General features: G+C 43.2%; 1 protein-coding gene across 2 annotated transcripts; it reads left to right on the top strand.

Moving 5' to 3' along the window:
* Positions 1 to 2,223: 2,223 nt before the first annotated feature.
* Positions 2,224 to 8,875, top strand: tm2d2 (TM2 domain containing 2). Of its 2 annotated transcripts, XM_080466484.1 has the most exons (4): positions 2,224 to 2,635; positions 3,126 to 3,213; positions 3,289 to 3,404; positions 5,575 to 8,875. In XM_080466484.1, the coding sequence occupies exons 1-4, from the start codon at positions 2,325 to 2,327 to the stop codon at positions 5,786 to 5,788; spliced, it is 729 nt and encodes a 242-aa protein (XP_080322610.1). In that variant the 5' UTR covers positions 2,224 to 2,324; the 3' UTR covers positions 5,789 to 8,875. The 2 variants fall into 2 exon arrangements, with proteins under 2 accessions (XP_080322610.1, XP_080322609.1); XM_080466483.1 differs by having other exon boundaries at positions 2,282 to 2,635; positions 3,126 to 3,404; positions 5,575 to 8,867.
* The last annotated feature ends 1,965 nt before the right edge of the window (positions 8,876 to 10,840 follow it).

Below are 10,840 nucleotides of genomic sequence, written 5' to 3'. Positions count from 1 at the left end.
AGAAACAGGCCCAGACGGTCTCGTCATTCATCCATTCATGCATGTTCCTCCTGTTTGCAGGACTTGATGAGCCTCTCTCACTTCGGAGGTTTCCTGTTTTATCCGTACTCCAGCGCGTCCGCGGGATCAGCCCACTACCTCATCCCACCGCCACTTTCCAGAGTGGACTTTAGAGGCTCTCCAAGTATCCACAGCCTGGATTACTTCTCTTCTCCGTTAGTACGGTCACCCGTTTCCTCTGTGGCGGGTGTCGGTTTCAAATATCTGACCCCAGAACTTGTAACGCCTCCGGTGACGGAGCGGAAAAGCCCAGCGGAGGAGACGCGTCTGAGTCCAGCCAGGGAAGGTACTGACTTCTGACAGGCTGCTGCTGCTTTAAAGTGTCCCTGCATGCTGTCTGCTGACAATGAAGTCACTCCAAACTGAACCTTCAGACGGTTGAAATCTCATACATGCTGCAAATGTGACTCAAAACTGAGAGATAGAAAAAAATAATCTTTCATCAAAGTTTTACTCAGTTTACAACAAACATCGGAAGTTATCACTGATATTAGATGGTGCGGAGTCGATCTAATGGAAGCTGGTAGATTCAGAAAGGGCTTATTTGTTTTGTTGTACTTTTCTGCTAAGTCGACAGATTTCTTTGAATGCAGTTTACCAGAATGAAGCCAGTGTCAGTTAACCAAACGAATACCTCAGTAACAAACTGTTAACATGTTTCTAATGATACAGTTTTGATGCTATTTTGAGAAAAGTTATTAGGCAGCTTATGTGGCTCGCGCACACACACACACACACACACACACACACACACACACACACACACACACACACACACACACACACACACACACACACACACACACACACACACACACACACACAATTCAGTTTCTTGCAAAATGGTGAAATAAAGAAAAAATACCAAACATTGTCTCTTGATTTCAGTTTTTTAGACGCTACACACAGTGGAGCAGTGGTTAATACTCTCGCCTCACAGCGAAACGCTCCGGGTTTAAATACCAGCCGGGCCAGTTTGCATTTTCTCCCTGTGTGTGTGTGGGGGGGGTTCCTCTGGATACTCCGATTTCTGGATACTCGATGTGAGGTTAATTGACCCTCTGTTGTCCCTTGGTGTGAATGTGAGTGTGTGTGGATGTTTGTGTGTTTGTCCTGTGATGGACTGTTGACCTGTCCAGGGTGAATCCTACTTTCACCCATAGTTAACTTTGAATGGCTCCAGCGCACCGCAACCCTGAAAAGGATGAAGCGGTACAGACTGCTGCCACATAATGTTAGGGGTCATGTAAGTTAGGTCCCGTTTACATGACCACAAAAATGAGTGTAACCGCAAAACTTTCTTCACTTTTAAGGGGGCTGTTTACACGACACAAGTGCTTGGATCCACTGCAGCCAAGACTTTTTTTTTTTATACCAGCTCCCAGGGTCGAATATTTCTTTCACCACCGCGATTTCAGACTGCCGGAGGCCATAAAGTGCTGTTACTGCATATGTGCACCTCCGCAACAGTGAATAGGTCCTTCCGCTTATATGCGAGTAACAAACATGGCGATATTGGTAGTTTTATAGTTGACATTCACCTCTAATAACATCCAATTAGTCATATGTCCATACAAATTTGGGTACTTTCCGTTTTGTTCACACTTCTAGTGTAATGTTCTCTGCACATGCGTATGTGTGGTTTCATTACAAAAACAATCAGCAGCGCCCACTTGTGGCCCGGCATACTAACTACATCGCTGTCAATGTGTCAGCTGCTGCAGTGTAAATGCAACACTTTCCTTAATGGACAGGATGTTGTCACTTGAAACCTTATGTTCATGCGGCGTATTTTCCTTACTTCCACTAGTAATGACGTCACTCGTAGCAGTCTGTAGAAGATGGACAGGTGGACTTGAATCCTGTTTAATATTAAGAGTTATGCACATATTTCCAAAACATTCCCCTTAATTTTATGAATTAATGCCTGCTTTTACAAACCTAATTGAAATCATTTTAACTGAATATATTCTAAGTATTCAGAATCTTAACTAAGTGACCTGTAATCACTGTATTTAATTTTGTTTGCTAGTTAGCAGCCATTTAAATTTATTCAACCCATTTTAAAATGTATTATTATTATTATTATTATTATCATCATTATTACTATTATTATTATCGTTGTTGTTGAGGCGGAAGTAGAATTCTTCCAAGTACCAACACGTACTAGTGACGTCATCACGTCGGTAGCTGGATGCTTCCCGTGTCGCCATGAGCGACAACAACCTTATAAATCTGTCTTCTCCGCGTTGTAAGGGCGAAACATGATTTCTGTCAGCTATATTCTGCTCTGCGGGCAGTTCCTGTTGCTTCTTACGGTGATATTACTACAATGTCTGGAAGGAATCCACTCGCATAACTCGACCACGGCAGAGCCTCCGTCCGCCGCCTCCTCTGGCCCGGGAGTCACCGAGCGGGGAGCCACCGAGAGAGGAGCCGCCGGACCGGGAGCCACCGAGCCGCCGTTCAGCGAGCAGCCCGAGGCTGCCAACACCGAGACACCGACCGACAGTGTGAATTATACTGAGCTGTATGAGTACAACCCCCCGTCTCCTGTCGTCCTCTGCAGATACCTGTAAGTAAAGTTAGCATGTTAGCTTGAGCTGATGCTAAAAGATGCTTCAAATCAACTTTATTTGTAATTTAACATAAACAGAATTCCAAAACAAGCCCAGATGTGGGGTAGAATTTACACAGGATATTCATAAATACACACAAAATGATCAATCAGGGGGATTCTTCATAAAATTCACAAAATAAGCACAGTGATTATCTATATATAACCGTACATCCACACAAAGTCACAAAATTACCACAAAACTATTAAGAAATGACCCAAAATTACATTAATGCGTCTAAATACTACGAACTACTAAAATCCGAGATAAGAAAAATCAAATGACCTGGAAAAGACTCAATCACAGCAATCCGGGAAAGATTTACCAAAATATGGCACAAGATTAGCAGGAGGAAACCTCACCAGAGTTACTGAATCAGCCCTAATTCTATTGTTCTGGTTCACTACATTTTCCTCATGTCGTGTTTTCTCTCATTTCACGATGAAGACCGGATGAGTTTGTGTACTGTCAGGACCCCGTGGACCACGCAGGCAACTACAGTGCTCACCAGGAGCTGGGCCACGGCTGTGTTGGGGTACGCTCTGATTCCAAATATGTGGCGAAGGCTGACCGCGGGAGAACTCAGCTGTGTTTTGTCTTCCGTCTTCAGTGGGGCGGTCAAACCAAAAAGGAGGTGAACCACACACCGGTGATCTGCACGGCGCTGGACGACATCGAATGTGCTGGGTCCCGAGAGTTTCTCCGAGGGAATGTACCTTGCATCAAGTGAGGCACGCATGCAAACACAAATCATAAATGTGGAAAGAAGGTGTGTAACTGTCAATGAAGACAGATGCTTTACACAAAGCTAAAGTAACACTTTTCTGTAGTTGTTTGGCTCTTCATATGACTTGTATTAAGTCGTCGGAAGGTGTGACTCATAAGACGGTTCAAAGAGAACCCATTAGGCTCGGGGAGAACATGCAAACTGCACACACAGATGAATTGGAATAGTTTTTCCTCTGAGACAGCAGTGCTAGCCACTTTATGTTCTCATGGTTCTATAAATTTTCACAAACAGCCATGTTAGAAACCTTCAGTGCTGTCCTGAAAATTTACTTTTTCCAAAACAACAATTTAACAATCTTAATAATTCATCTAGAATTACTAGTATTTTTACTATTATTCTAACAAAAATGAAAAAACTTGTTCCTAGTTGCTAAATGTTATTGAGGTGCAATTATTGACAGTATTAATGACACCTGTAATATTTCCTTCTTTCCTGCGTCCACAACCTCTCAGTCGAAACAAATCTAAAACTGATGCGCTGACATCCTTCACCTTTCCAACATCTACCACTAGAGGGCAATGTATACTCATGTATGTTAGACCCCGGCTCCACTAGCTCCTATGTGTTCATAGCGCACTGTGTTCAAAGCAGCTTTCATCAGTCCAATCTCTATAGAAACCAAACAGACGGGAGAGCAGCTCCTGAACAAAGACTCCACAGCAGTCCAGGAGGACGAGGACAAACGCCACCTCTAATGTGTCGAGAGTACGGAGCAGGTGCTCTCCTCCACTCTCACTTTCTGAAAAACGCTGGAGACCTGTCTCCTTGTAGATGACGGAAACACTGCGACTGGACATGCGCACCACAGTCGAAGTAAATAGTTCTTCTGTGAGTAGATGGACAAAAACAGTAGCAGCCTCCAGAGTGTCATGACTCCCAGTCCATATACAAAAACAACCAACCGCGCCAACTCATGGCTCAACACGTTAATGTCCTCGTTTTTAGCATTTCTGCCATTTCGTGGAAAAATACATAATTTTCAAAATGTGCCCTGTAATCACAAAACTTGTGAAACAAAAAAACCCAAAAAACGATGCGTTTTCACATGAAACCTGTAAATGGGGCACAAGTCCAATAGTTCTCATAGTTTCAAACTCTATATAAAGACGAACCAGATAATTAATAGTGAATGCATGGATGACGGTTTTGCATACGCATCCTGTCATTAGACAAAGTTTGAATAATGTCCTGTAGTTCAGTAAGAGAGTGGCTGTCTTCCAACACACACAATAAAACCCTTTTTTTTCCTGGTTATTTTTAAGTTCTATCTTCACATTTTCACAACTTGTAGCCCTAAAAATGTAAATGTGATACAGTTCTTCCAGGAACACGGAAAATAAAAACCTGAATTCAACTTACCGGCTGTGTCGGGGTGAACGAGATTCAGTTTGGTGAATCCAAACGACAGTTCATGTTTCCCAAGTTTTCAGTCTGTCAGACGCTTTTCTTGTACTTGAAATCAATTATAGAGCATCTTCCTCCCACTAACCTCCAGATTATAGAGCATTTTACTCCCAGTCACATCCAGATTATAGAGCATCTTACTCCCACTCACATCCAGATAATAGAGCATTTTACTCCCAGTCACATCCAGATTATAGAGCATTTTACTCCCAGTCACATCCAGATTATAGAGCATTTTACACCCCAACATCCAGATTATAGAGCATCTTACTTACACTCACATCCAGATTATAGAGCATTTTACTCCCAGTCACACCCAGATTATAGAGCATCTTACTCACACTCACATCAAGATTATAGAGCATTTTACTCCCAGTCACATCCAGATTATAGAGCATCTTACTCCCACTCACATCCAGATTATAGAGCATCTTACTCCTGCTCACATCCAGATTATAGAGCATCTTACTCCCGCTCACATCCAGATTATAGAGCATTTTAGTCCCGCTCACATCCAGATTATAGAGCATTTTACACCCCCTAACATCCAGATTATAGAGCATCTTACTCGCACTCACATTTAGCAGCAAAACTGTCCTAATTTTTTAAAAATGATGTTCAATCGACATCGACTGTTCACAATGTGTTTTGTGACGATGTGGGGTGAGTTGAGGTTTGTTCACTGTTGTTGTTGTTTACCAGATACACGGGGCACTACTTCATCACCACACTCCTGTACTCCTTCTTCCTGGGCTGCTTCGGAGTGGATCGCTTCTGCCTGGGCCACACCGGCACGGCGGTGGGGAAGCTGCTCACCCTGGGCGGCCTGGGGATCTGGTGGTTCGTGGACCTGATCCTGCTCATCACGGGCGGCCTCATGCCCAGCGACTACAGCAACTGGTGCACGTACTACTGAGAGCCAGCTGATACTTTATCAGCCCGGCCAGGATTACTCCAGGGACTGAGCCCTGCCTCAAGCAATGTTTCAGGGCTGTGGGGTTATCGGAAGAGGGATCCGGGGATCCTCCTGAAGGGCTCCCCGCAGGGGTCCCTCGGGACTCAACGAGGAATAATCCGAAGACGTTTAATTTAATCCACTTTCTGCTTTAAGAGCGCGTACCAATCACACTGGCAGGCTTTTACCACAACCTCAGCCGTGATGGTTCAGTTTCCGTTTTCACTTTCTGGTTGTTCAGTTTAGCTTCATGCATAACAGACCCAAGAGCACAAAATCAATAGTTTTACATGTGTCGCCTCTGTGGTGAGTAGAAATACTGTCAGACCAGTGGCTTATGGTCACCAGCTCACCCAACAGGCTTTAGTTTGGATTGCGGGAAGAAAGCGGAAGGGAGGAGATGGAAACTCAAGACAAGAAAGTCTGAATTTCCTTCCGTCATCTAAGCCTGCGGGTCGTCTTATGAGTTGGCGCCAATCCAAGCTCGTCTTTGGATTGTCGAGGAAGTGTCTGCAGAGAGCCAACAGAGAACAGGCAAACTCCACATAGGAAGGTCCCAACACACGTGTGAACTCGCGTTAGGAAGGAGTTCCACGTGGCCATAATGATGTGGCTCTTCACGGAATAAGCAACTCAGAGCAACTTTGTCCGCCTAAGACTTTTCCACGGAGTTTGAAAAACAAAAAGAAGCAACTTTAAGCACCACAATTAAATCAAGAAGTGAAGGATCAAAGATTGCTGGAGTGGAGACATGAAACTTGGTGGAAAAGATGTGTGTTGTGCGAGACGGTTCGATCGCCATGGCAACGCGCCCGCGTGAATCGCAACGCCGGAGCTTGGGCGGTGACCTTATTTTCTGATCCTCTGCTTTGAAATTATCGTGAAATGAAAGAAACTTATTGACTAACGGGTGATTACCTCTCCCGTGTTCACGCGCCGGAGCGGAGTCTCTTTGTTTTTCCACGTCTTTGTTTCGCTTGTAGTCTGTAAAGCTCACGTTTGGATGCTTCTTCACTTTGTGACACCAAACCAAGTGAGACTCAGCGATGTGATGAAGGATGACAGTCAAATAAAAAACGTAAAGAGAAGTTCTCCTCCAACGTGCAGAGCAGCTTCACTTCAGTCACTATACAGATGAAAACAACAAACAACCTAACTTTTTATTCAATTTCTGATTTTCAACACTGGAAACTCAACAAGTCCTTGTGTTGATGTAACATGAAGTAATCGTATAATTCTAAACCAAACGGACAAAAACACACAAGAGCGAGCGGCGTGAGGGACGACTGGAAAAAGGAAGGATGATCGAGGCTCCTGAAGGGCCCCGAGGGTAAAAAAAAAAAGCAAAAAATCAAAGGTTCCTGAACAAAACGTTTGACAAGTTAAACACTTTGTGGTCCTAAAATAAGCCTCATCACGAACCCCTACGGCTATTTGTTCTACTGTGTGACGTCCAAGATCAAACAAAACCTGTGAGATCCCAATGTCTTGAAAGATGTACGTCAGTCAAAAGACCCCCCCCCCCCCCCCCGGAGGTAAAGAAAAGGATCATTTGGCCTATTTAACGGTGACTTTAAAGAGTTTTAAGATGACCTGAAAGTTCACAGTCACTGTACAACTGAATTGACAAAGTGTCGGAGCGAACAGCAACGCTTTGGTAGTTTACTGTGTTTACTAACGATGACATAATCTTGGTTTTGTACTGAAGAAGGCAAACTTTGTTAGGGATCCATTTAGACTGACTTTCATAATCTGAGTGGCATTCGGGTTATTTTTCTCGTTTTCATAATTTAGATCAGACAAGAACTCAGATGTGTGTCATGATGACACTCCAAAGACGAAGCTCCGCCGCCTGAAGGGACATTCTTGGCCGCCTCCCGACCTCCAACTGTACCGAGACGTTTAGTTTAATGACCCAAAGCTAAAGCGAGACTCGAGTGTACAGCTGGAAAATCTTACGTAAAATTGACCCCCTAAAAGAAAAAACCCGTCGTTTTCTGCAAGTGTAAACTCAACAGCAATTACAACGTCCCGCCTTGGACTTTCCCCGCTTTTCTCGCACATAAATCCTCCATATCTTTTTCCAGCGATTCTAAAAGGAATACTGCGTCGTGTCCCGAGGGCGACAGCCCACGTCGCCACTCCGCTCCTTCAATCTAGCAGCCGGCCCGCCGTTGACCCTCCGCTTGCCTCCCCTACTGGAGGCGCTCTGTACTTTCTCTTACGCTCTTAATGCGTCTCATAACCCCGTCTCCTCGCCGAGGCGATGATTTAGATGTTTCCAGTATTGACTTGCGTCGACGTTTCGAGGAAGGCAGGGCGGCCCATTCCAGCACTTCAAGGCTGTGTTGTTGTGTCGCAGCGATCAGCCTTCTTTGCATTCAGCTGCAGAGCCTCCATCCCGCCCCCAAACCTCTCCGACTGCCACTAAATTGGGATCTTTGTTCAGGTTTTTTTTTTTCTCCCCACATTAAAGCTCAGGTCTGACATTAAATATTCAAATCTTCCACTTTGTTAAATTCCTCATCTTTACCTGAAGTCAAGGCTCCCTTTCGCAGATAGATGGGGTCTCATTACCCGAGGACCCATAAAACCCTTTTAGCTCTCATCATAAAAGCTCGACTCCATTGTCAGACTCGTCGGCAATATGCTTTTAGCCGGCAATATACTTTCAGCTGGCTAAACATCTTTTGTACAAGGAAGCATTAAAACACTACTTTCCATACTGCAATTTCCGACTTAATTCACAATAAGGCAATTTATGTGCTATTATGCCCCAGTGAAAAGATCTGAGCAGGCAGTCTTTAATCTGATTAATCCTTAAATCCAAATCCCAACTCTGCAGATTTGCCCCAATTCAGTGAAAAAAGACTGTTTGAGGACATGAAAGCTCTGAAAGTTTTTGTAAAATACTGTATATAAAGTCGATGCAGCCAGAAGGAGACCCTTTATCATATGGTTGTTATTTTTTAAGGTGAACTCATTGCATTGTCTATTTATTTGCCTTGTTATGTTTCATAAGTTCAATAAAGACTTGATATTACTGAGAAAGTCTTCCCTTGAAAGTGCTTCTTATCTGGTGTTTAATGTGCATGTGAGCCCCTCTTCAGCTCCTCTTTAGTGGCTCCCTGGCATTTTCAGAAAATAAATAGTAAATAAAGATTTTGCTTACATTTTTATTTTATTTGCATTTTTATCCCATGAGGAATGCAGATAAAATAAAGTTGCCTGAGGCCTTCACATTCAGTTCTACAGGCGTCTGCAGTATAACGCAAGTGTTGGTCACGCTGCTGCTTCAATCAATCAGATTTTGATATTGGTGACACAGGACCTTCGAGAAGGCCTAGCGTGACGTCAATGTATTCAAGCCCTCTGATTGGATCGTCACGGATTTCACGCTCCAGCGCGAGCTGACTGCCCCTGTAGGGAGATGCACGAACAAAAATATAGTTGGGTTTCTTTAATAGAGGTTTTGTCAACCTACAATGGCTAAAGGAGAAGATAAAGACATTTGGCTGCAGATTTACTGTCAAAACAATTTTCAAAACGGACTTTTCCAGGAGGTCATTGAACGCACCGCAGCACTCCCAGCGTCCGTCCGGTGCAATTTACTTGTGCTCACTACAAACTCCATGGCAGGATTCAGGATTATATTATTTGCCATTATCTTATTTTCAAGACCACAAATAGCTGACGTTTGTCACCGTCCTCGACCCTCAGAAGTTTCGGGAAAAACAGCCGCTTTTTTATGCAGCTGCAGCAGAAAGAGAGACGTGAACAAGGACTTTTTCCATCAGTAAAGGTATTTATTCTGGCTACACAAGTATCTACCTGCGATGCAAAGGCTTTTTATACTGCATTTCTGCATGGTAACATGGTTTTTGTATCCATAAAAAAGTTATTGTTGGGTGGATTGAGTCAGACCAGCACTTGTGAAGGCCTAGGTCTGAAACACACAGCCCGCCACTGATACAGACAGATTAATTAAAACAGCCAGAATAACTGGAATTGACAAAAACACATAAAACAGCTGGAACAATTTTAAAAATATTGAAAAAATACAGTAGAAATGATGAAAAAAGCCAGAAGGAACGGTGGAAAAGAAGGGAAAAAATCGTTAGTACAGCTAAAAGTACTCTCACCATGAGGAAAAGCACAGTGGCTATAAATACTGAAATAGTTAAAGTGCTCAAAATAACCAAGATGCATAAAAAGTAAGAAAATCCATGAAGAAAAAGAAAAAAAAAAAATCTTAAAATGGCTACAACAGCTAAAAGTGCCATAAAATATATCTAATCTTACTAATGACACTTTATGAATGCGACCCAATTTTTTAAAGATGTTTTTCCTTCATTTCAGAGTATTAGCGTGTTGTGCAGCTCTGGACAATTTTCATTTGGTGAAAAATTGCAAAAATGGCTCTTTTGGCCATTGAAAGTTACAGACCTCTCTGGAGCTATAGAGTGAATATTATTGCTTCATACTCACTTACTAATGAGTATGCTGCCACTTAAGACTTCCACACCCACTTGGGTTTCACTGTTTTGCCCAAATCCACTTTCATGCATGTTGAGGTTGAACTGCGGCATTGAACTGCCAACTTTGCAAATGGAAAATGAGCCCAGCCCTGATTGGACCACAGACTTCAAAACTTACCTTCATCCTGACATTGGCAGGTTTTTTTTCTTGCCTTTGGTTGGGATGAAAATGAGGGGATGACTGTATGGCAGGCCATTTGAACAGAGATTACACATCTTTGATATCAAGCTTAAGGTCCATGTGCTAGTAAACTCTTTGTTCTCACTAATTAAACCTTGGTGGTAAACTCTAGTAACACTACTAGGTCCAACTGGTAGGCATGTGTCAGTCACTAGTAGCCTCCTAGACACGACTAAAAGAGCCAAAATGCTCATCTCTTTGTATTTTTGTATTAATTTGTACTTTGGTTTTGTCTCCACGTTTTGTTTTTTTAAGGAGCTTTATTAGAGTCACGGCTTCATAAGTGATTGCCTT

This window comes from Lipophrys pholis (genome assembly GCF_963383615.2).
Source record: "Lipophrys pholis genome assembly, chromosome: 7".
Lineage (NCBI taxonomy): Eukaryota > Metazoa > Chordata > Actinopteri > Blenniiformes > Blenniidae > Lipophrys > Lipophrys pholis.
The sequence above is the reverse complement of the archived record's forward strand: the minus strand, read 5'-3'. Positions and strand labels throughout refer to the sequence as shown.